The following is a 25,409-nucleotide window of genomic DNA, read 5'->3' as shown; positions in this document are numbered from 1 at the left end:
CGCGCGGCCGCGCTGTCGCCGAGCAGCCCGACGCGGCTGAGCCGGCTGCAGGAGAAGGAGGAGCTGCGGCAGCTCAATGACCGCCTGGCCGCCTACATCGACCGGGCGCGGGCCCTGGAGGCCGAGAAGGCGGCGCTGCGGCAGCGCCTGGCGGAGCATGAGGAGGACAGCGGCCGCGAGCTGGCCGCCCTGCGGCAGCGCTACGAGGCCGAGCTGGCCGACGCCCGGCAGGCGCTGGACGACGTCGCCATGGAGCGGGCCGCGCTGCAGGTGGAGCTGGGCCGGGTCGGCGAGGAGCACCGGCAGCTGCACAGCAGGTCCGTGCCCGCCCCGCCCCGCTGGGCCCGAGCCTCCGGCCCCCGGCTGCACGGCCGGCCTCTCAAGGGCAGTGGCTGCGCTGGTCCGGTACCCGAGCCGAAGTGGATTTAAATTGTGCAGTGAGGGTTGCACCCCTCACCCCCCCGTCCCGTACGCTGCAGACGGGACCCGCGCACGTCTTGTCATTGGCTTCCAGCCGGAGGATCTCGGCTGCTACAGCCCCACTGGATGGGCTGGTGCGGCCGGGGCGCGGGGGTGTCTGAACCCCGGGCCCACCCACATAGGAGCCGGCTGATGGATGTGGAAGTATCTGAAGCCCCAGGCTGAAAAGTCTTGGGGGAGGATACTTGATGGTTGCGGTGCCATGTGGTATTTGAACGATTGAGGGTGGCTCGGTCAAAAGGCTTCAGAACTGATCTGGCTAATTTGACCTGGAACATGACAAATTTTCCCAAAATTTTTAACTGAAAAGCTGGTCTTTCCTAGGTGCTTTGCCACAGGGCCTCTCTCGTGTGTGCTTGGGTTTGATGCTAAACGAATCACCCAAGCTCAACAACGTTTTCCCCAGCCCCTGTGAGTGGACAGCAAGGAGAGGGCTAGGGCCAGCTTTGAACTGTTTCAGCAGCACCATGCTCGGGTAACTGTGGCTCTGCATATATAGCTTCAGGCTTGCTGGCTGTTGTCATCCTGTGGTTTGGTAGCACTCTGAAGTAACCAAGTTTTGGAAATGGTTAACTTCATGGTCTCTTGGCAATGGTGATATGTTTATACAGTGCACAGCCCCTCTTTTCAGAAGGCTGCACTAATAGAAGCCCTGATATTTAAAGGTGCCTGTGTCCTGGATGACTCTGAGCAAGCTGCACTTCATAGCCTTTAAATAGCTTGGAACCACTGATGAGAGCAACTGCTGAAGCTCCTCCTACAAGCAGTAATCATTTAGCTCTTCACCTGTTTTGCCTCAGTAATATTGCTTTAGCAGTATAAAGACTTGACATGCAAGTGCTTACTTGGTGGGTAGTGGGAAATGAAGGGCTAGGTCCAGGATGCCTGGGAAGAGTGCAGGTGCTGGGTGAGCATGCTGGTCAGCTGCATAAAGTCCGTGGGAGCAGGATCCAAGTAAGCCTGAGGGTGTAGAAAGAGTAAGGCAAGAAGATACGTGGCATTGGCTGATTTCGGAAACAAGACCTCAGTGCAGCTGCAGTGCATACTGAAACAAACTGGTGTTTCTAGGAAAGAGTTTTAGGAACATTGCAGATGTCTCTGGCTCCAGAATTTACCTACATGTTGCTGACTTTAGTAAGAAATGGACTTTCAAAATACTTAAGTTCTTCACAAGTCCATGCAAGAGCTGCAGTGGTTTGTAATGGAGATGGGAACAGTCCTTAAACATCTCTAAACGTGAAGTGGTGCCCACTGCTCACAGCGGTGGAACTAGCTTCATGGCCAGCAATTATGACGTGAACTAGATGGCTCAAAGATGAGCATAAACAAGACCTTTGAATACTTGGTTAACGAACAGTCTGGGAGAGTGCAGCAGGAGCAGCTAGAGCAGGAACCTTTTTGGCCAAATGTCATTAAATTGCACTGTTTTGTTAGGGCTGAAACATATCCTAAAAAGAGGTTTATAAAACTAGATGCATCTCAGTAAAGGCTTGGAGAGACCCTTGGCCCCCAGGCTAAGGTACAAGCTTAAATAACAAGCTTAAATATTTGGGACCAAATTAAAATCATCATATTATCTTTGTTCTCGCTTCTGATCTGAATGGTCCAGGCCACAGAAGTAGGCGTACAACACTCCCCGGTGCAATTCTAGTAACACAGTTGGGAAGGTGGGAGTAGGAAGACGTCCTCAATAGGGAATGAAAACTAACTTTGAAAGTTTTCCGTGAAACATAACTGCCAGCTTTCACTTAACTTTGGGAGCAACAGAAGCAAAATGTAGCTGCCAGAATTCAAACCTACAGACTTGGAACTAATCATAACACACAAACAACAACCTATTCTCTGCTCAAGCCTACACAGGTCACTTGGATGTAAAGAAGTCACGAAGTAACTATTGAAAAAGGAAATACTAATTGAAATTATTGCCTGTAAATGCTGCAGTAATTGTAATTTACAGTAGAACTGTTGCATGGAAGTACTTGGAAGATATAAAAGGGGACTGTGACCCATTGGAAAATCTGCCTTAAACCCCTCGCACTTCTTTAGAAGTGTAAAGAGCTGCCTTAAACCCTTTCCCCCTTTTCCCTCCCCAACAATTTATCCACTCCCCAGGTCCAGCTCCCTGCAGGCAATAGAGGGCTTTGTGCTGTGCTCTAAGCAGCACTCAAGCTTGAGATGGCAGGGGGCTGTGTCGGGAATGCCCTCTGCCAGCGTCCGTCTTAACAAATCAGTATGGCAGACGAGCTGGTGCGTGGTTAGAAGCACAGCAGTGTGCAGCCACAGGGCAGTGGGGAAAGAAAGGGCTTGTGCTGTCCAGAGACAGGTGTGAGCATGTGCAAAAGCCTTCAGCTAGCCCCAACCTGGCTCTTATTTCCCCACCCCACCCCACCCCAGGCCCTGCCTCTCCCCTTTCTCTGCTGCCCCTACCCAACACATCCTGGTGCCTGCGTTAAAAAGGCTGACGTGCTTGCTCACCTTCCCAGAGTCCTCTGGGGTATGGCTGGGTTGGCCACGTCTCCCCTTAGACCATGAGCTGGGTGGTCCGGACACCCCAGCTGGCCTGAGGCAGAGGCCATGCAGCCCCCTTTGCCAGACAGAACGATGCAGCAAACTCTTGGTATCAGGCTGCCCGGGTGGTTCTAGATGGTTCCGGGGGCCACTTCCCTGCTGATGTCTGAGGTGACAGTTGGACATCCCCAAGGTTAGTGTCAGGGTAACTGTCAGCCAGAAGCAATATGCAGGTGTCCCCCAACTCTGGCCTGCGGGCTACTTGCAGCCCGCAAAGGGATTGTGTCATGGTGGCTGTCCTTGACCGAGGCAGCTGACTGGCAAGGCTGTAGCCAGCAACTGAGTGATTGAAACCTCTGAAGCAGCCCTGTGATCTGTTGACATCAGCGGTCCCTGTTCTTTACTTTTTGCAGTAGGCTTAGCAAGCCAGTGAGGAGTGTGGATTCCCCTTCATCCCCCACTGCAAAGTCCAACGGATGCTGATGCACCAAAAGTGTTGGGAGGTGCTCAGTTACGTGAGCTGACCCAGCACAGTCCTGGCCACAAAAATGTGGCTGCAAAAGTCCCGCTTGAGCTAAGCAATGATGCTGGATTCCTCTTATTGTATGTGTAAGGCATAGTATGACTGTTGAACGTAACTGTAGGTATTGCATGGTCGCTGGGTTCTGTTATGTGGCCCCCCTTCAAGCAAAAACTTTGGGACCCCTGACTAGAAGCACCTGTTTGGTAGGACACAGTTCAGTTACACGGCTAACTGCCCAAGTGACTGGCATCCCCTGGCTGTCTTGGCGTCGTGTGTTATAGCAGGGCCTGAAAACATCTGAAGTGCTACATTTGCTAGAGCAGAGGTTTAGAGTGAAGTAAAAGGTTGTAAGGGTCTCCTGATTGGAGTCAATGGGCCATCACCTGCTGTCTGGTGAGAAGGGATGGGGAAGTGATGCATTTTTATTTGTCTGCTGTTTTAACAGTTTCTGCTCAGTATTGTTGTTATTAGCTAATAAGCCTCTTCTAGTATCTCAGAAGAAAAGGTGCTTTCTTACATCTTTAGTCACAAATTTTCAGTGTGTGGGGGATTGATGCCCCATCATAACGGACACAAGAGCTGATGAACATCAACAGGGTAACGGAACGAATTGCTGACTTGGGAAGGGGGAGGAACAGATCATTTACAGATAGCCGTAGGGAGGAGCCGGGGGAGACCAATCTAGTGTTTGTATGAAGATGTTCTTGCCTAGTCTGGGGGTGGACCAGTCTCCCCACCACAGCTGCTCTTTAACCTTATTTACATTGAAATAAAATGGTTCTGCCTGTTAAACTAAACATGTAAATAAGCTGATACAAATTGTTCCTTCCCTTCCAGCTGCTTATTTTTATGAATGTAAAACTTCTACCTGCAGGAGTTCAAAAAGAGAAACTGACTTAAACCTGGCGCAAGTTCGCCTAAGAGACCTTGATGCTCATTTGAATGCCAAAGAAGCTGAATTAGCAACAGCTTTGAGTGAAAAGCGAAGTTTGGAGGGTGACCTTCAAGAATTGAAGGATCAAGTTGTCACTGTAAGTGTAAGATCCATCTTCCACTGATTCTGCATATGGGGCTCTAGTTTGGATACAAAGCAAAATTAAAAACAAATGAGTTTGTATGGACTCAAAAGCGTGCAAGTTCTTCACAGCATGAAGAGGACTGGCATAGGGGAAGCTGACATGATGAACTCATGATTCAACTGCTCTAGCAGAGGGTGATTAGTTAAGCACTAATGATTCTCTTTGGTCTCCTATTTAGATGAGATCAAATTATGCTTTACAAGAATTACTAATCAGTTTTGTATAGGATCCCTTGAAATGGCTGGTACAGTAGCAGGTGGGAGAGGAAGCTTTAACACTTCAAAATGGACAAGCTTTAAATAAAATTAACCCCTCTGCCAAGTGAGAGACCTTGATGCTTATCTGGTTGGAGCATGGTAGCTACCATGCTCCAGCCAGCTCCATTAATTGCACTGTAATTACAGGGCATTGGAGCAGCCTCCTGGCTCATGTACAGGCACCCTAAGTGATTAGTATATAATGCTCAGATAACTTAGTATTATGGGGAAGAGGGAATGCACATGGATTTCCACAACCAATAACCCTGGTACTACTGCATCTCTTGGATGGTTCAGAAAATAGGCTAGCATTAACACTGCTAATCAGAGACTAGCGGTTTTTGTACCCTTGGTTTATGCAGTAATCTTAATCACTTCAATGATCTGATCACATTTGGAACAGAAAGCTGCCCTTCATTAAGTTTATTCTGGTGAGAAGGGGGTTCTGTATGGAAAAGCACTGGGGCATTATTGGCATAAAAATTAACTTTATTGGAATGTAAAACTACATCAGTAAGTCTGTGCCTGTGGGCATTTTTCCCTGCTGTTGCTTGCAGTGGTTGCTGGAGGAGTGGTAGTAAAATTTAACTTATATAACTAGCTGTCTGGATCTAACATTGCTACTTCTTTCCTGCATATTGACTTTCCACACATTTGTCTTCTTTCCTAGCTTAAATTGTCTTTGGAAGACACCAAAAACCATCTACACAGTGAAATGTTGAGGAGAGCAGACCTGGAAAGCCAGATGAAAAATTTGCAGGAACAAATGACATTCCAGAAGCGTCTCCATGAAGATGTATGTTTAAATTAACTTTAACAAGGATTTTCTAGGTGACCGTTACCTTGGCCCCTGGATGTCCTTACATAAGCAATGTTAAAATGCACTTTATTCTTAAAAGGTAACTAGAAATTGAGTCAACCTTATGACAATCCACCAGACTTGCAAAGCTAGATAGACTTCAGGAATATGTACAGCTTTGTTAACTACTGGTGTTCTGATACTGATATGCTAGAGCATGAGATTATTATTAACTTTAAGCTTCTCAACACCTGGAAAACTCCACACCTGAAATCCTTTACAACTCTGACTGTGCAAATACCCTTTGGACTGCATTTTTTACTAGCAGTTAACTACTGAAGTAGGATATTGGGGTTTGTAACTTTTTAAATCAGGCAATAAGGGAGTGCAATATGGAGAATACAAACTTTTAACTCTTCCCAAAGCTGTATTGTAGCTCTTTCATGAGCAAGCACTGTATCCTGTAGGACTGTAAATTACCTACTTAGTCAAAACACAGCAGCGAGACCTAGGGTAAAAATGCAAGTGCTCAAATCCCATTGCATCTCAAATAAGAGAAGTGAGGAAAGCAATACTTACAGAAAATTCAACAGTTAAGAGTAATCTTGTCTCACCTTCAAGTCAAAGTTTTAAGAGCCCAATCCATTACAGCGGAATTATAAGCTCATAATAATTCCATTGCTTGGAGAGGTTTAGAATTAGACTGAAAGGTACTGAATATACTTAGGGGGGAGCAAAGAGGGAATGATCCAGAATTCCCAGATGAACTTGGGACTTGGTCTTTTGACTTGCACAGAGTCAAAAATAAAGTAGCAAGTACTTGATGGTAAAAACCGGCTTTTAGATAGTGACTGGCTTGCTAAATCCTGACTTGTAACAACTGCGCACTTTTTCAGTATTAAAAAAAGATGTGGTGGTGGTTCATTTAGTCTTTGCAACTACTATGCTTGTCCTCTTCTAGGAGCTCAAGGAAACGAGAAGAAGCCATGAGAGCAGGATAGCAGAAATAGAATCTGGTCGTCAGAGGGAATTTGAGAGTAAACTCTCAGATGCATTGCAAGGGCTCAGAAGAGAGCATGAAGAACAAATACAAGGATACAAAGAGGAGCTGGAACGGACATTTAGTGCCAAAGTGAGTCTGCAAAAGTTTGCTTGATTTGCAGCAAACTGTCATGCTTCCTACACCTCCATCTAAGTCAGTGATCCTCAACCAGGGTGCCACAGGATGCTGTGCAATGTTAGCATCATTAGGTGTGCGAACAATCATAATATTTTGCTTTGTTGGGACCTTTCTGAATTCTTTTCAACAGATGAATTGCTCTATTTTGCTGTAGTAAAAACAAGTCAAAGCTGGCTTTTTCCAAAGGGTGCCTTGGGTCCAAAAAGGTTGGGAACCACTGATCTAGGTAGTGATGTGTCAGACACCTATGTGAAGTTGACTAGTTGTGTACTCAATATGGAAACTCTTCTGTGTGTAAGTCTATAAGGAGAACCTTTTGTAGCCCAGGTTGACCATTTGAGCATGTTATCCACTGCTTGACACTGTCAAAAAAAATCTAGTTCCGCTGCACAAGAATGAATTGTCCCATATTGGAAGTAGTATGGAGGTAGAGGAATAAAGTTGAGAATAACTAGTTACCAAATCAAATTGATTCATCTGTGTTTTTCAAGTAGGCTAAATATTGACATTTCTGTAGGAATGGCATAAGCATAGTGCAGTAACATTGGAGCTGATGGGGGAGGGTAGGGATGGGAGAGATGCAACTGAACAGAAATTAGTCTGCCTCTATCATAATCCTAAAATGTAGAAAAAACAGTGCAACAGGTAACCCTGTTAAACAACCTTGCACTTAGCAGGCTGTTCATTCTAACAAATATGCCCATATGTATAATGAAGGTAAGGTGAGATGATAAAACTTTCGTTAATCAATTCTGACAGTTGTAGGTATTATCACCTTCCACCAGGACTAGGTTGCAGAAATAGTTTACTGGTAATGGTCTCCTTTCTCTTTCCATGTTCCCAAACTGATCTTGCTTATAAGAGGTCATGTCATGGGGGTGACTGAAAGCTCCCATTAACAATGTTCTTCGAGTGTTTCAAGTTGTGTAGCCAAGCACAGACGCATGCATGCAATACTTCTACTACAAGTGGATTGACTTAAACATGAATCCTTATGACCAACAGTGATTCATTCCTAGATGGAGAATGCCCAGCTTGCTGCTGCAAGGAATAGTGACTTTGCCAATGCTGCTCGGGAGGAGCTGATGGAAACGAAGCTGAGAGTTGACAGTCTGACAGCCCAGCTTAACCAATATCAAACCCAGGTTGTGTTTCTCATCTCAGTAAAATTTTAAAAAACAAACAAGAATACCTCAAAGGGCTTACCATTAACTAAACCTCTTAACAAATTCTTAGAATTCTGCCTTGGAGAGCAGAATCAGGGAATTGCAGGAGACCATGGATTATGACCGTGAAATGTATCGAAGACGTATGGTTGAAAAAGATAAAGAAATGGCACAGACACGGCAGCAGGTACAAGCACAGCTGGAAGAATATGAACATCTACTAGATGTGAAGCTGGCTCTAGATTTAGAAATAAATGCCTACAGGAAGATGCTGGAAGGAGAGGAACAAAGGTAATGTATATTATGGGACTATATACAAAGACTTCCTCAGATTCAGTAAACTATTTGCCACTCTAAGGAGATATGGGGCACATGTACACGAGTTGTTTACTGTGCAGTAGCCTAATAACTGCAGTAGTATGCTGGTCAAAAACTGCACTAATATGCTGCTATACAGTGTTATTGGGCTACTACCCAGTAAGCATCACAAAAACTGCACTGGCATTACTGTGCATTTAGTTAGTACTTCATTTAGCAAGTACTAAACTAAATGTGCAGTAAATACTGTGCATTAATGAACAGATAGGTGTGCCCAGAGAATGGTAAATTGTCCATTAGGGAATCTGTTACCTGGAAGTACTGGGCTCCAAAATCGGCATTGGCTGCGATTTTCATATGTGAATTTCTAAGTTCATTTAGCAACATATAAAGACTTACATTATCATTAAATTTCAGTTACTGTGTTTTGTCAAGTTTGATAGTCTTCTAGAGAATAGCCCTGCTATTTAAGAGAAAGTATGTGTGGGAGGCGGGGGGGAAAACTCCTTGACTAATCTTTAACCACTTACATCCTTGGAGGTGTTATAAGAATGCCAAGAAAGAATTTTTTTAAGAAAGTCAAGCTAATTTAACGGTGGGGAAAGTAGTCCATAAACTTGCTGTGAATACCTTAATCAGAATTCAAAGAAAGTCACAAACTTAACTAACCTGTCTGGGTCACTCTTCCTGGTGAGATTAAATACAACAGTTAGCTTCACACACATTAGATGAAGCTGGTGGCAAGGAATTGACGTCATCATTTGCCTACTTTTAATGTAGTTTCTTGCCTCTTCTAGGCTTAAGTTGTCCCCGAGTCCATCTTCCCACAGTGTTGCAACCCAAGCAACAACCAGTCAAGGGCGTCGCTTTCTGCATGGAAAGAAGAGAAAAATAAAAGAATCAAGAAGGGGAGAGCCCAGTGCTTGTTTTAAGACTATTCAGCATGCATCATCTTCAGGAAGCGTGTCCATTGAAGATATTGATGCAGAAGGGAAGTTTGTCAAACTTAAAAACAACTCAAATGAGGTATTAATTTCCCTCACTCCAATGGCTTTTCACCTGTAGAAATAAAATTAAACTTCCTTTTTACATAAACAGGATATTGGGAAACCAGTCTTATTTCTCTTGAATGAAACTGGGGTTTTTTGTGAGGGGTGGAAATTACTTGCTTGTTTTAAAGAGTGTTCTTTTAAAAATGCCATACATCTTAAGAGCTTTTCAGTTAATTTTATGTATCCTAGGGGTTTTATCCTTGTCCAAGTTGTTTTTTTCCTCTTTAAATTGAATCAGAAACTTGGGTAAATTCTGAATTCAAGGGATCCTTATATTCAAAGGATTATAGGAAATGGTGCTACCTTCTCCATGAGGGCTACTCTGTTCAGCACTTAGCTCACTTGATTCTCCAAAGCCAGTTCAAGCGGAAAGTATTTTTACACTGAGAAATAGATAATGGTTCTCGGCTTGGAGAGAGACCTCCAACAGGGAAGTTTGTGAGGAAATAACTACTTTATTGAACTGTCAAAGGCTGGCGACATCCCTGGCTGCAGAGAGAGAAGTCCAGCTTTATCAGAAATGCCAGTTATCCTTGCAGTTAGATGACGTGCTTTAGTATATTGGATAATATGAAAGTACTAAAGTTTAGAGACTCTTATAGCCGCTAAAATTCAAATAGGATTGGCAGGGCATGTACTGTACATCTCCAAAGCTGGCTTCACTTGAATAACATGTTAACTCATATAGTCAACAGCTGGCAAATGCGGAATAATCTCTTGGGTTCTTTTAATGCTATTTTTTTTTTTTTGTTCTGTAGCTAAAGGGAGAGCACAGATCACTTCCAATATTAATTATCTCTCCATATATGTAACTTCCTAAAGTGGGAAATCTACAACTACTGTGCCAAGCCAAGCAGGTGGTCCAAGGTTGGTGTTCTCAACCCTGGCAAAACTAGTGGCTGTCGGAAGTTGGATACCTGACAAAGCTCGGACAATATTACAAATTACTTGCTCAACTAGTCTTCTGCTGGCAGGATTGAGGGAGCGAAAAATACTAGAACTAGGAGGTCTGGTTGTAATAGTACAAATTATCCACAGACCCTGCTCTGTTCAGGGGGTAGAGGGATTAAAAGCTGAGAGTGCCCAGGAGGTGGGCAGCCAGGATAGTGCCACCAAAACAGGACATCAAAACTTAATTGGAAATATCATCATGTTGATTACTACTCTACTAAAGACGTGAGGTAGGATTTGTTCCTTGAGATTGACATAAAGCTTTACAATTCAAATGATGCTGCACTTAACAGGCTTTGGTTGCAGTGTGAATGTGAATATTGATAGTCTAGATTTACAAGAATGATTATTCTTGGGAGGTAGGTGATGTCTATCTTAGCCTAAACCACTTACCTTAAAGAGGACAGCTAAGTGTTTGGCACTCTCCGCTTTGCTTGAGGTGTCTGAATCCTTGTCTTCTGAACGAAACGAAACGAAACCTTAGTCATCCTTGCAGTAAGGCTTCAAAAGTGTTGAAATTTGTAACCACCCCAACGTTCTAACATTACTAATTCCAGGGTGTTCTGGCAAGAAAAATGTTGATCCAACTGGGACTATGAAAGTTTGGTTACAGTAATTCTGGTGTAAAGTGGTCTAGTAAAAAAGCCATCTAATACTTTAAATAGTAATAATAGGGCCACTGATCCTTGAAACTCTGCATAGAGAAGATCTGTCCAAATGGCGACAGTTTCCAAATGTCAGAGGATAGTTTCCAAATGTCAGAGGAAATACCCTGAAAGTAATTTTTAATTTCATAGAGAATATTCCATAAGACGTTGATCTTAAAATGCCATTCACAACTGCATTACACTTGATTCAAACTTTATCATTGCTACCCTAAATACCCTGTGAAGGAAGAAATGAAAAACTAAAATCTTTGGATACGACTGCAAGGAATTTGTGGGGAAACCACTGTTGTCACAATGTTTGGTTCTAACCAGGAGAATGCTGATAAACTAAAGGTAACTAAATGTCTAGTAAAGAACAAGAATGATTCAGTCTTAACAAAACTTTGACTAGGTACCTAATGTGGTGTCCCTTCATACAAGAGGGATAGCATGATGAAAACAGTGAGCAAGAAAATAGTTACATGTATTCTAGTTGGAACATGATGAAATTCACTCTACGGTATCTAAGGGACCAGCTGAAGCAGTCTTAAACAAACAAGTAACTTTCTACTGAGCAATCATAGAGGAGAAGGAAGGTGAACATAGCAATTCAAGTTCAATTTCTTAACTTGGAAAGACATTACAACAGTTTGCAAGCGCTTCATGTCAGTGTTGGGAATGTTGCATTATCCATGACTTGCTCTTGAATGATCTGATTTCTCCTTTTGAAGACCTGGTCTAGTGAATGCTATGGGGAAGCAATAAATGTGATTTAAACCGGGACTCAAAGGATTTTGTTATACAGGGAAATTTCTCTCTACTGAGGAAATTCAGGAACTCTGGAGGCTTCTATCTAGATTGCATCATTGACTGAGAATAAAATGAACGGTAGCTCTTGGTGGGTAAAATTGAGACTGTGAAAGTATTTCATAAAGGTGTCCTGGACCAGCTTCTCTCCACTGATGCTATTAATGGCATAGAGAAAGGCCTATGAGGGAATATAGAGGGCCTAGAGAATTCCCAGATAACACAAAGGCTTGTGGTGGACAGGATCAGAATGGTTCTTGATGAAATGATCTGACACTAGTCTGCAGTGTACTACACTTAGGAATAAAGTGGCTAGGAAGCAGTACTGCTGAAAATCTGTTTTTAATTTCTGAAATCATAAACTATAAAACCGAGTCACCAATGGCATGTCACAGAAAAGGAAAACCATTCTGGGGCATGTTACCTGGCATCTTATGTAAGACATGAGAAGTGGCTCTTTGCTCTTCTGGATGCTGGTGAGATCTTGGGTGGAGTACTGTCAGGGTCTGGGCATCGCATGTATTTAAAAAAAAAAAAAAAAAAAAAAAGCAGATAAACCAGTGAGACCACAGGAGAGAATGAGAAAAGCTTAATGGTTTGATTGGTTGGTTGGTTTGTTTTTATTTAAAAGCATGACCCATGAGGGAAAGCTGTAGGAACTGGTTTTCTAGCTTTAGCAAAGACCAGTTGCAAGGAGGACATGATGGTCTTTAACATCTTGAGTTTTATAAAGGGAGTGGCTGGCAATCAATTTCTTGCACACCCAGTGGTCTTTGTAAGCTGTCCCATTTTTCTATGCCTGTTAGGTTAGATATTGGGTGAGAGGGGAGGCACATGACAAAGTGTAGTGAGATAGGTGCTGAAATAGCCTATGTAGTGGAATCTCCTTCACTGGAGATCTGTAAAGACAGGTAAGGCAAGCATCTGTCAGGAATGATGGGCTAGAATGTAGATGACCTCCAGGAGTTCCTTCTGGGTTTCTTCTATACAGTCTTACCTAGCTGTAGGCCCATTTTACAATGCAAGTGTGAATTGTTTTGGATGTTGGTCTAGCTAAAGATTCCAGCCTCTTGTAATACTAATTATCCTCCTTTCTTACCAATAGGATCAGTCACTGCATGGATGGGTACTAAGACGACAACTTGGAAGCTTGTCCGACATAATGTACAAGTTTCCTGCTCGGTTTACCCTTCTGTCAGGCCAGGTAGTCACGGTAGGTAACTTGTAAATTTTCACGAGGTTGTTTTTCCCCAACCAAATAACCAACTTAAAGTAGAGAGGAAAGCAGGATTTATGCTAGTGCTGGTAAAATCTGCTGACAGACTGGTAAGCCAGAGACTTTAGTCTCATCTCAAGAGCAAACTATCTTGTTGACTGTTAGCAGTGGGGACAGAAGCTTCCTTGCAGCTGAGGACTGATCTTTGTTACCAGCAAGTGACTTGAGTTACTTGTGGGATACTGGGTTCAGAAGACCTGTGCTGGAATTGGATATACCTGCTTCAGACTGAAATTGTCCCTAGGCATTTTGAATAAAGATTACTTTCAAAGAAGCTCACCAGTTAATCTCTTCTCTCTAAAGATTTGGGGTGCAGATGCTGGTATCAATCCAAGCCCAACTGATCTGGTTTGGAAATCGCAGAAATCATGGGGAACTGGGGATAGTATTAGAGTTGCACTTATCAACCCTGATGGAGAGGTAAGTGAAGTTAAAAAGCTGTATTGTTTTACCTCTTTGAAGATTGTACTTACAGCATATCTTTCCTGGGGGATGACCCTACTTTTTGCAGGAGACTGCAGATCGGAAGGTTGTGAAGGTACCCAGGGGGGAGGACAGTGGCGAACAGGAAGATGAGTTTGAGGAAGAAATAGCAAGTAGTGACATAGCACTTCAACGGCAGGTAAATAAAGAAATTCAGACACAGAAATTACTATTGACAACATTTATTCATTGGTCATTTTTGTTGTTACTGTCCTTAAACATGTTCCCAAAGTACTGTCCATATCTTGCAACTCTTAATATTTTTCTTACAACTCTTGCCATTTTTCTCCTTGATGTCAGACCAAAAGAAGAAAAAAGAAATGTTGTTTGGTTTCATGATAGTGGGTCCTGTGAGCAGCACAAAGCAGGTGAGACTAGTGTAAGCATCCTGCTTGTTTTCGTGTGGAAACCATTTGCTTTTTCAGTAGTCCAGAAACTTTTTGCGTTATGTAGCTTCTGCATGGCTTTGCACGTAAGCTGAAATTGATGCTTCACTTCAGTTCTAAAGCATAATGTTACAGCTAAATTGAATGAACCGCTAACCTTCTTATTAACCCTCGTGAATATTCCAGTCTCTTCCATATTAATGGAATATTAATATTAAACAAAGTGGTGTGCTAACTGGAGTTTAAAAAATAATGAGAGTAGTTGATGGACAACATTTCCATAAGCTGCATGTTTCTTTCCATATACCTGGAGTAACACCAGATCAGATACGTCAGTGGAATTTTCTGATTTCTTTTTTTAATAATGTTGAATCTGGACTTGGCATTTTTCACTGAAAGCTACTAAAAGATTCTGATGTCCTTAAACTTTCATAAATGTCTTGAACTTTTAAATCACTTCTGAAACTGGAGCTTGAATCTTGGGCATCTATCTACACTTGATCTTAGCCCACAACAGGCTGTCCGCCTCCATTTGTGACTCTTCCCTTGTACTTCTCCTTTGGATCAGAGAGGTGCAGGTCATGCTGTTTTAAATTGTCTACTTAGCCTAAGCATATTCCAGCTTCAACTTCTACAGTACCCCTTTGGCTACTGTCTGCATCTTAACTTGAGAAGAGGAGGGGAAAAAACAATCGGTGTTTCTCTGAATATGGTTTGAATGGTGGGTTGTAAAGTAACTGCTAGTACTTCTTAAGATCCATTAAGGTATTATGATTAGTTTGCATGTGCTGAGCTATTGTTTTAGATGACTAAACTTTACTGTTGAGATGTCCCCAATCAGAGCTGACAAATTGGCTTGTAACCATGCAAGCAGACTCCAGTAGAAGCAAACATCTGGTTTAGCCGGGCCAGTCAGCTATGTTGTGAGCAAATGCTACTACAGTAAAATCCCTGTTTCCTGGCATTCTATTAGCCAACATACTCTATTAATTGGCATTGTACTGCCATGTGCAACCCCCTTGCACTGCTACCATCCACTACCCTGTGCCACTGAAGGGACCACCCCATCCCTCCCCCGGCACCAGTATTTTTAGATAACTGGCATTTTTACATTACTGGCACCCAGCATTCCCCACTCATGCCAGATAACAGATTTTACTGCACTAAAAAGCTTTTTGGAAGGGATGGCTTGCTGTCTAAGTAGGTTAAAATGACCAGAAAAATGTGGTCCAACCTCAGACTTCCCCCCCGCATCATTTTTACTAATAAATATAAAGTCAACATTTTGGAGTTCACAGTCTTTGCAGTCTTTTTCCGGAGGATCATTCACTTCTGAAGTAGTGGACTTGAGTAGAGGGGGCTGGCTTTAGTTGGTGACCTTCCTAGAAAATAAGCCTTGGCTGTGATGAACTTGTGCTCTCAAATCGTACAAGGAGAATACAGGATTGGTATGTAGAATAGCCTGCTTCTCAGGTGCCTGCCTATCTAAAGGAATGAAAGGTAGATAGATTTTGTAATACCTGCTTTTTGCAGAGTACCATTCAGATGTCCTGGTCTAACTTCATGACCTGAAGTAAAACTAACTTTAGACTGGATCTACTTAGTCCAAAATTGCCGGGGGGGGGTTGTCTTTTTTAAATGAATCTCTGCCCATTATACTAGGCCCAGCAAACTGTGAAAGCATTTCATGGACATGCTGGGACCTGTATCCTTCAGCCGGTATTGCTATAGCAACTGAGAAACTCCCATCCATCCTTAAACCTGGGATTCTTAACTCTCACAAAGCTGAAAATCTTAAAAACTTTTCTATACCTAACCACAGAAATACTTAAAGCTTCTAAGGATGGGGAAAACTAATTTTTTTCTACTGTATTCTCAAATCATGCAGTGCTCTTGAATTATGTCCCTGTACATGCTAATTCTACACCCTTAAATTTGTAGTGTTTTATAGTCAGCACTTCAGCCAAGCTGGCCCTGCCTAGATTGTTTTAAACCAGGTTGAGATTCCAAAATATCCTAAATAAAAATTATTTATCCTAGTTTTAAAACTATAACAACCATTTCTGTTTGGCATCCAAGACCAAAATTTACTATTGCACTATCAGTAGTGTCTTTAATGTGTAGCAAAAATTAAAATTGGTCTTGGCTACCTTCCTGTTGACACAATGGAATCTGGCCAATTAAGGTCCCATAGTGTTAAAAATGTATTGAAATTTCTCTCTTCTAATGACCAGGGATATGGGTTTTCCATTTGCCATGGAAAAACATGCTAAAACACAGATTTTCTCATTTTAAGAAGAAATATCTAGATTTTTTTTTTTTTTTTTTTTAAAGGTAAAAAACAGAGGAAATGGTGGGTTTTCCCTTGCAGGCTAGCAGAGTTCCCAGCCTGCACATGGCTGGGGGAGCAGGAAGGAGGGTGATCAGCAGGGGGTACATTGTACATGTGTGCACTCGCATGCACATGGGGCAGCCTGGAGACCAGCTCCCACAGGTAGGTCCGGCTGCCAATGGGGAGGGGAATTGAGGCCCCCATAGTGAGGGAACTTGGCTGTGCTAGGAGGCGCTGCCTAGCTAAGGCAGTACACGGGGTTTGGGGCCCGGGCCTGGAATGTGCTGCCACAGGGCCTGGGCAGGGAGCGGGACAGAGCCACAGGTGGCTTGTCCAGGGGCACAGGACAGCAGCTCCCTGCTGTTGCATGCACTCCTGGAGGGAGAGGGCATGTGCTCCCTAGATTTCTGCATGGGGCAAGGGTGGGTGCAGGCATCCCACTGCAGGCTCAGGCTCCCTGGCCTGGCCCTGGGGCCTTCACTGCCAAGTGGGCAGGACCCAGTGCAGCAAGGTGGGGAAGCGTCTTGCTGCCGCTGCAAGCCCGTGCCACCAGGGTGAGACACCCCCTGCAGCAAGCGTGGTAGCGCAGAGTTGTGCCAATGACAACAGTATTTTAAGTGTATTTTTAATACCCTTTAAACACTTCATCTGAAAGAATTCCAGAGTGCTCTTAGGTGCGTGTCTTGCTATCATATAGCATATGGGCATAAGTTTGCTTCATAATCTTAGTATGTTGAAGGTAGCATGGCCACTGCTTCCTGACTTGGTATCAAATGGAGTTCTGTAAGCTTATTCTGATCCTTCAAGGCTGTTTTGTCAAGAGGTGCGGGGCTTGTATTAGGTTATCCTTATGCATTTAAGAATACCACAGTTTAGTGGCTAAACTGTCAATTTTGTCACGTTAAGTGCAACAACATTCTCAGGCTTCTCAACACTTCAGTTTGTTCAGGTTTACCTATCCTGTCATTTGCCAAAGTATTTCCTTGTGCCTCTCTTCCCATGTTTATCCTATCATAACCCCTCTTTCTCCTTTTTTAGGACTACTACATTAGAACAACTTGGTTATTAAACTGTTTTAGTAGCTTACTGTATTGTGAAACCATGCTTATGTTTAATAACATAACACTTTTCCCAGCCTCTGAGAGAGAGCTTCATGTGGTGTCTTCTCCTTTCCAACTGAGATCCCTCCACCCAGACCCTGTCATGTACCAGCATGACAGAGGTGCATAAGGACATGTTTGAACCAGGGGCTGTCAGCCGGGGATACACGTAACCCTGGGGATACTTGGATACTTGGACCGGTCCTAGGGGGTACATGTGGATGGGCAGGGTCAGAGCGCCACTACCTCCGAGGAGCAGGGGTGGGGAAGCTTGCATACAGTAGCCACGTCTGCCACACACACACCCCCTGCCCCCCCGTGTTCAACTGCCAAGGATACTTGGGCTAAAAACGCCAGGCTTAAGCCATAAAATTGATAATAAAGAAAACTGTTAACTTATGCACTGCAATAGTGTCAACAAACCCCACCAGCTAGGCTTGATGACAAAGCACTATCTTAGTTTTCCCCTCTCCATCCCCTGTTTCTACCTCTGCCATGGTGGGGTGGAAGGGGATACACTATATAATGGTCCTCAACATTTTTTTTATACCAGGACCTATTCGTAAACACTGATGGCCAGTCCTAACCCAACCCCACAGTGTGTGTGTGGGGCAGTGGGGACGGGACACAGGACTGGGAGGCCCCAAGCAGCCCCTTGCAGGCTGGAACTCTGACAGCCTGCAAAGGAAAAGCCACGGTTGGTTTCTCATGTTTTTCTCCTTTTAAAAGAATCCATTTTTAAAGTTTGTTTGCAACCCTTTCATATATTCTTGTGACCTACTTTTGGGTTGTGAACCATAGGTTGAAAAATGCTGCATTAGAGGCTCCAGTGGGAGCTGGGCTAACAGCATGCAATGAAAGCTCCTAGTGCTAGGGGCCTGGCAGGGGTATTCTGTGGGATTCTGAAGGACTTGGGCCTCCTGTACTCATGCACGCATGCTGAGAAGATGAAAAGTTTAGAAATGGCAAATCGTTTCAAGAGATACTATTTTGTAGCATTTTGGCCACCTTTGAAACATTTTGAAGAGCATATACATTTGTCCATCTGGGCTTTGAAATGCTTTGAAACATTTTAATTGTGTATCTTTCCACATCCTAAATTTATCCTAAAGCATGATTTAACATGCACGATAAGTTTTAATTTATCAAACTACTTTACTTTTATTTTGAGCAGTTGATAGTTTGGTAGCCATCCACTACACTCCAGCTTTATTAAAGGATTAACATTTCTGTATATAATCCAAAACTTCTGTAGAACAGAACTAAATAGATTTTAGTAGGTAAAAGCAACTAAACCCTTAAGAGTGTGTGTGAGAGTGAGCATGGTGTGTGCACTTGCATACCCACACCCAGTTCCTGTCTGATTTGAAATTAAGTTCAAGTATATGAAACCAGTAATTCATTATGCTATTAAATATCTCTTTTTATAGTGTCTTCAGCAAAATGAAGATCCTAGCTGTTCTGTCATGTAACTAAACCAAGGTGGTGACCATCTAAAATGCTCCTGAACTTCAGCAACTTCTGGAATCTATGATCCTTGGACTTTTCCCTTGTCCTCCCTCTCCCTCCCCTTTACCTATTTGAGAGATGCCCTCCAGAATGTGAAACCTTGTCAGTTGATATTATTTTACTCTATTTTGGATGTAACAGTATAAACTAGAGCAGAATTCCTTTATGAAGAAAAAAGGCTTTTAAAATGAGAAGTTCTGTGAACTATCCACCCACAACTTGTTACAAAGGACAGGTGTATACAGTTCATGTAACTTTTGCCAGCTGTCTTTACCTTAACCCTTTATATTTGTGATCATTGGCCATTCTTTATCTTGCTTCTTTAAAAGTTCTTTCTCAAAGCAGCCTTTGAAGAAATAATATTGTTTCAAGTATGACTAAAGTGAGCCATATTCTGCCCTGACTTGCACTTTGGAAAACTTCATTGAAGTCAGGGTAAGGCAAAATGTTATTGTTGGGAGTTCTTAGTCATTGAAATAAAACTTTCTTGGAGTCGCTCATCACAGGGCAGGCAACAGATCTAAGCCAATTGTTAGAATTATCTACTAGAGTATGTGAAGTTTTAAAATTGGGAAGCTATTTATAAACTGTTCTTTTAAACTTGTAGTTAAAGTATGATACACTGTTACTATATCCTGCTGCCTGGCAATCTATAAACTTATTTATTGAGTTTTACTAAACTTGTACACCATTACATAGCTTCTATCAACACTGTTGGAAATTTGGGTTGGATACCTGGGTTTACATAAATGAGCAAAGAAACCCCTTGCCAACTTAAAAGCTACTCAGCAATACTATGTACACAGCAATATTATGTTCTAACACTGCCAAGTAATCAAGTTTTTTAAGGGGAACGGAACTAAAGGCACTAGACAGTTTTCTGTATAGCCAGAGTCAGAGGGCTCCCTTTAAAGTGCTCCTCTATTAACTGTACAAAGTATAAAGAAGAAGGTGGTAGTGTTGGGTTTACATTGCCATGATGTATACTTGACTGGGTTGAAGGGCACTTCCCTTTTGGCAAAAGATTAGGAAACTGTGACATTCAGCAGATTAATATATAGTAGCATGACAAGGTACAGTTAACTTCAGGGAGATGGCAGGAGAGGTCATGGGTAACTGCCACAGTGGAGCCCCAGCTTTTTCTGTTACTGAGAGGCTTACTTAGCTGTGCTGTGGTGTGGAAAAACAAGGACTCCTGCAGGGCTGCTTAACCAACACTGAATTCTGCTTCCCTGATCGCTCCCTCTTTTTAAAAAAAAAAAAAAAGTGGATGATGCAGCCCACTGGAACAGCTTTCAGACTTCTTTGTTGCCTTGCCAAAATCTTTGCTATATAGTATAGTATGTTTGAATCCAAGATCTGTTCCATGTTAGGATATGGCTTTTAATGTAAAGCTCTTCTTTGACTGCTTTAGAGTTCCCTTTGATAAACTAGTTTAAAAAAAACCCTACATGGATTTTAAATCTTTTGACACCTTGGCTTTGCATATTTTAGCAATCCAAATCCTTTGCTTCATTGCACCTTGTCACTTTAAAATGGGTTCTGTTTATAATCTTACTATGTTTATTATTTTGGTCTGTTAAATTTTTTACTATTAAAGATATTTTCCATGTATACTATCCCTCTTGGGCTTTAATGTTCAGCAAACAGCTTTGGAACATCTGTATTATCTGTACATCCTAACTTGGCTAGGAGGATTGAAGGGATGCAGCTGAAGAGCTAAGGAAAGTCACCCTCCCTGTAAAGAGCAGATGGAAGAAGTCTTCAACAACAGAGTAAGCTGCTATACAATCTGTTGCACACAGCTCACGTTCCCTAAACTTTCTGAATAAAGCTGAATTGCAATCAACTTAATCTACATGGAGAAGTTTTTCTACAACTCCAACAGTGTCACATTAGATAAGTGTGATCCAGCACAATGTTTAGATGAAATGCATTTGTATATTTATATATAATCATAAGCAATCCAACACTGCAACTTAATTTTGTGTACTTTATCATAGGGCTTTTGTTAGCCTTTAAACAGCATACATAAACCGTCAAAACAATCCTGAACCACAATTTCTCTCGCATTATGCTAATGCAAAGCAGAACACTGATAAAATCTTCAATTTCACAAATGCAAACATCCCAAACTATATTAGATCAGCCAAACATTTCCTCAGGAAGATTTTGCATCTAGGAAAATCCTAAATGTAGCCTTTTGGAGACTGTAACTGAACTGAGTACCAACACTACCAGCTAAGCTCACATCTCTAGGAAGATGAAGACTATAACCTCTAGAGGTGGTTCTAGTATGTAAATTAGCAAAGACTGTTTTAGGATGCTGAATCTTCATTTATGTTGTTCAAGCTGCTAAATGGCCATAATTTATTTTTGTACCAATAACTTCTATCTCTGTGTCTACCTAAATTCTCACTTTGCGGGAAAGAGGTGGTGGTGGTTGTTGTTTTTTTCCTAAGTCTCTTTCAAACTGTAGTTGCTTCTGACCCAGCCAGAGCAGTCCTATCTGCCCCTCATTGTTTGCCACCTCTTGGTTATGCTCTAGGCCTTAGAGTGCTAGGGTTATATGGTATTCTTGGTCTACGCTGTCTTTTACCTACTGCTTGGGTGAGTAAACTAATATGCAGCTTATAGGAGAGGACAAATCAAAGGCAAACAAAGGGGAAAAGAGGCAGGGAGGAAATAGTATGGGGAAGGAGGGAGGAAGGAATTAAAAGTAGAAGAACTAAGACAACCAGATACAGGAACAGACTAACCCTACAGAGAAATTCAGAGTCCCACCTTCAGTTCCTCTAACTTGGGACTGTCAGATCTGCCTTGTGCCCTGGGCCAGATGCAGAGAGTGGGGCACCTTGCAGGCCAGCTCCACCCCAGGGCATGTAGCAGTGGCAGCAGCTCCAGTTCTCACTGCATGCCCCATGCTAGATATGAAGCTGCTACTGGCACTGTCGGCCCTGTGCCAGGGTAGTAACTCTGCCTCTGGCTCCAGTATGGGACACTTGGCAGCTAGGCAGTAGGGTAACTGGCAATGGGCAAAATAGTTGGACAGAAGCCAGGGCTGCATCAGCCCTCACATGCCTTCGTGCTGGTGATCACCACATCCACTGGGATCCAAGGGCCCTGAATTCTGCAGCAGGCAACTCCTCCAACTTCTGGCAGCAGTGGATAGAGCGGCTCTCTGTGCCATGTTCAACATCCTGCTCTGACTGGATAGCAAATGTCCATCCAAATAAAAAGCAGTTAGCCCTAGTCTTAGGGTTTACTGTAGCTGTTCAGTGCATACCATCCTTCTGATGGAGAGCTAGAGTATTGCCTGAACTATAAAACAAGGAGGATACAGGCATATTGTTATTGTCTATTGTATTCTGCACGTGCCACTGGGTACACTACATCTAACTGCATCACCAGCTAGCGCTCTTACCCAGCTAAGTGAAGTAACCCATTACTCACAGTTCAAGCTGAAAGCAGACTATCACAGTGGATGAAGTGAGTCTCTGACATCTCAAAGCTTGGGCTTTCATTGACTTCCTGGGTATAGGTGGTCTAACACTTAATGCTGGAAAATGTCTCTCTCAGTGGGTCTGGCTTGTAGCTTGTTCAGAGGGATTGCTTTTTTTCCTCCCTTGTGATGCTTTCAACAGCCTTATGGTGTGAGAGGGTGAGCTGACAAGGACACTGGTGAATCACAACTCACCTGCAGGGGTTTAAGGGCTTCTTTCACCACCCCAGTACTGAGCAACTCGGCCAGTCTTACTGATGTCTACCTATACCATGCACAGGTCTGGGCTGTTTCACTCCTAGAGTTGATTGCCCTGGCATATCACTCTGATCTAGCTTCCTTTGATGGCTGCAGGGTTAAGCCAGGCAGGCTCAGGCTCTCAGAGTTGTTTCTTCAAAATCAGAAGGCCAGGAGCTTTGCTTTGCTCACTACTTGCTGATTGGGCTTTCTGGACTTGTTTTGACCATTGATACATGGTTAATGCTAACAGGTATTTCTAAAATGAAGGTACTACCTATTTTATCTCCTGAGTAGCCTGAGTCTCTGTCCGTGACCATTTCCTGATTCTGGGCAGCCTTGCCTATACAAATGTTTGTCTTTTTCCTCTGCATAGATTGTCATCTTCTCTACTTCCGCTCCACCAAAAAAAAAGTGAGTCAGCATTACTCTTTCAATTATCAGCTAGGGAGTAGCCCCTTACTCTTCCATTCATCTCAGTGGAGCGTTACCTCTCCTCTAGTGGCATCAAATTCAGGCTCTGTCTTTCTAGCAACAGTATGTCCTTGGTTCATATGCGTATACATAAAAGTGCTGCTGTCCTCCTGCTCTCAAAATAAAACAAAATGTAAATAAGTGTTAAGAATGATCTTCAGTAAATAACGTGCAATGAAAACTAACAATTTTAGCATCTGCAGAGTTACAAAACTGCTCTCAATAACATCACTTAAAAAGATGAACTAGCTCCTCCTCCTCAAGACCTTAGTGTATCCATGAAGGAAAGTGAACTTTTGCAGAAAGCAAAATCATACCAACCACTGGGTAAGCATCTGCAGCAGTCATGTTTCTCCCACAGTAATGTTTATTAAGTTTGGTCAGTAAACTTTAGGAATATGCAACTCAGACCTTGTACTTAGTACAACAACATCTTAAAACTGACAAGCACGCTGCCTTTTGTCAACATACAATGTGAAACATGGATTAAGTTCACAATTAAGTTACACTGTGATGGATGAAAAAGGCTCAATGACATCGGTAACTCTAGTTACAGTTAGCTTCACTCACAGTATTTTTAAAAATGGTTTTCAATAGTAAAATCATTGCAGCCCAAAGAATTTTTAAAATAATAATAATAAAAGGATCTACATACAGTAAGGAGCAAAGAAATGCATTGTTGGAGCAACAGTGAGCTACCAGTGAACACTTCATACAGTGATCTTCAAGGCACAAAGCAAAAAAACTGGGTCTAGGGTTTTTTTGCATTTTCATGTAACCAAGGAAGGTAATTTTCTTGAATACAAAATAAATACATTTAAAAAAGACGCATACAAAAGTCAGTAAGTCAGTCAAAGAGCAAGGCTTTCACAGAATGCCACACTGATGGAACATTTGTGAATCCATTTCGGTCATGAAATTATGTTCACAGCTTGGACGACATGTTCATTGAGGCAAGGATACCAGCACTTCAACATAGTTAATGGGGAAGAAGCCAGATTCTCCATTTAACATCCCTTCATACCAGTTTTCATCAATTTGATTGGTTAAAGTAATGATGTCCCCTTCCTTAAAACCAAGTTCACCTTCATTTTCTGGCTCAAAGTCATACAGAGCCTGGCAGCAAGGCTGATCCATGTGCATTGAAGAACCTGCCCCAGTGACAGAAAATACAACGTTTAAGAGTGTAAGGAACATCACCTGTCCATTGTACATGCAAACAAGGAGACCAATTTAGTCCTGCTGTAAGGAATGGACTCACTAGAGTTTATAGTTAGTTTTCCATCATTTCTACACACTAAGGGTCTTTTCTTTCTATTTATTTTCATATATTAAGCACTCGTTTCATCACCCTGATATTGTAAGTAATACCATCCCCCATCCCCCTTAAAAGCAGATTTTACTATAATTTTATTAGGTGATATACGGTTTGTCCAATAAAAGATGCCACCTATAAAAATCCTTGCCTCTACAGTTTCATTCTCATTTGAATTCCTTTGGGAAGCTGTAAATCAGTTGAACAGTTGGAATGGTTTTGGACGCTGTTGCTGTATTTAAGGTGGGGCAGGGGGAGAAGAGAGGACTGAGGCTCTTTCCTGTAAAAGGACCAACCTGTGGATATTATGGCAAACAAACAAACTGAACAGTATTCAGTAGTCTGTCAAGCCAAGCACTGGACTCCATAAAGGGACTACAAGCACTGGACTACAAGACAGAAGCTAGACAAGAACAATGTGGGACCAAAATTTTAAATGACAGCAGAGCCATGACCTTATAAAATATTTAGGCATGTGAGTGTCCTTATTGATTTTGGTGGCACCACTTACGTGTAAATATTTGGAGACTGGGACCTAATGGTCAAATGGAGCCAAGCAGCTCTATCCTCTTCTCCATATGGAGATCCAGCTGTCTCTAGGTAAGATGACCAAGGTCATCTGTGGTATTGTAAGTTGTGTATTCAAACCATTCACCACATGTGAACTAAACATGAACTAAAACAAAGGTTATGTTAAGGACAGCAGGTGATGTTAAGAAAAGTCTGTCAAGCTTTTTTATACTATTTTTAAAGACAAGCAGGGCTTTGTCTTTATCTATCTTAGCTTTTTTGTGGTTCTAGTATACAGGCATACCTCGGAGATATTGCGAGTTCGGTTCCAGACCACTGCAATAAAGCGAATATTGCAATAAAGCGAGTCACGCAAATTTTTTGGTTTCCCAGTGCATATAAAAGTTATGTTTACACTATACTGTAGTCTATTAAGGGTGCAATAGCATTATGTCTAAAAAAACAATGTACATACCTTAATTAAAAAATACTTTATTGCTAAAAAATGCTAACCATCA

At 42.5% G+C, this 25,409-nt stretch overlaps 2 protein-coding genes across 2 annotated transcripts in view; one reads left to right on the top strand and one right to left on the bottom strand.

Moving 5' to 3' along the window:
• Positions 1 to 3: 3 nt before the first annotated feature.
• LOC109308768 (lamin-L(III)-like) lies at positions 4 to 20,702 on the top strand (the record flags this gene model as incomplete). Its single annotated transcript, XM_019533171.1, has 11 exons — positions 4 to 317; positions 4,386 to 4,542; positions 5,518 to 5,643; positions 6,608 to 6,778; positions 7,846 to 7,971; positions 8,063 to 8,283; positions 9,108 to 9,336; positions 12,873 to 12,980; positions 13,347 to 13,463; positions 13,555 to 13,665; positions 18,775 to 20,702. Coding segments are annotated over 11 exons (1,722 nt in total), but the record flags the coding sequence as incomplete, so codon positions are not given.
• Positions 20,703 to 23,394: 2,692 nt separating this feature from the next.
• SH3GL3 (SH3 domain containing GRB2 like 3, endophilin A3) overlaps positions 23,395 to 25,409 on the bottom strand; it is a 95,803-nt gene continuing 93,788 nt past the window's right edge. Inside the window, exon 9 of the mRNA XM_019533691.1 lies at positions 23,395 to 24,217. Within this exon, the coding sequence (XP_019389236.1) occupies positions 24,012 to 24,217 (206 nt within the window). The 3' untranslated portion in view covers positions 23,395 to 24,011. The remainder of the gene's footprint in view (positions 24,218 to 25,409) is intronic.

The sequence above is a fragment of the Crocodylus porosus genome, unplaced genomic scaffold (assembly GCF_001723895.1).
Source record: "Crocodylus porosus isolate Cpor-Errol unplaced genomic scaffold, CroPor_comp1, whole genome shotgun sequence".
Lineage (NCBI taxonomy): Eukaryota > Metazoa > Chordata > Crocodylia > Crocodylidae > Crocodylus > Crocodylus porosus.
Note: the sequence above shows the minus strand (reverse complement) of the source record. Positions and strands in the feature narration are given on the sequence as shown.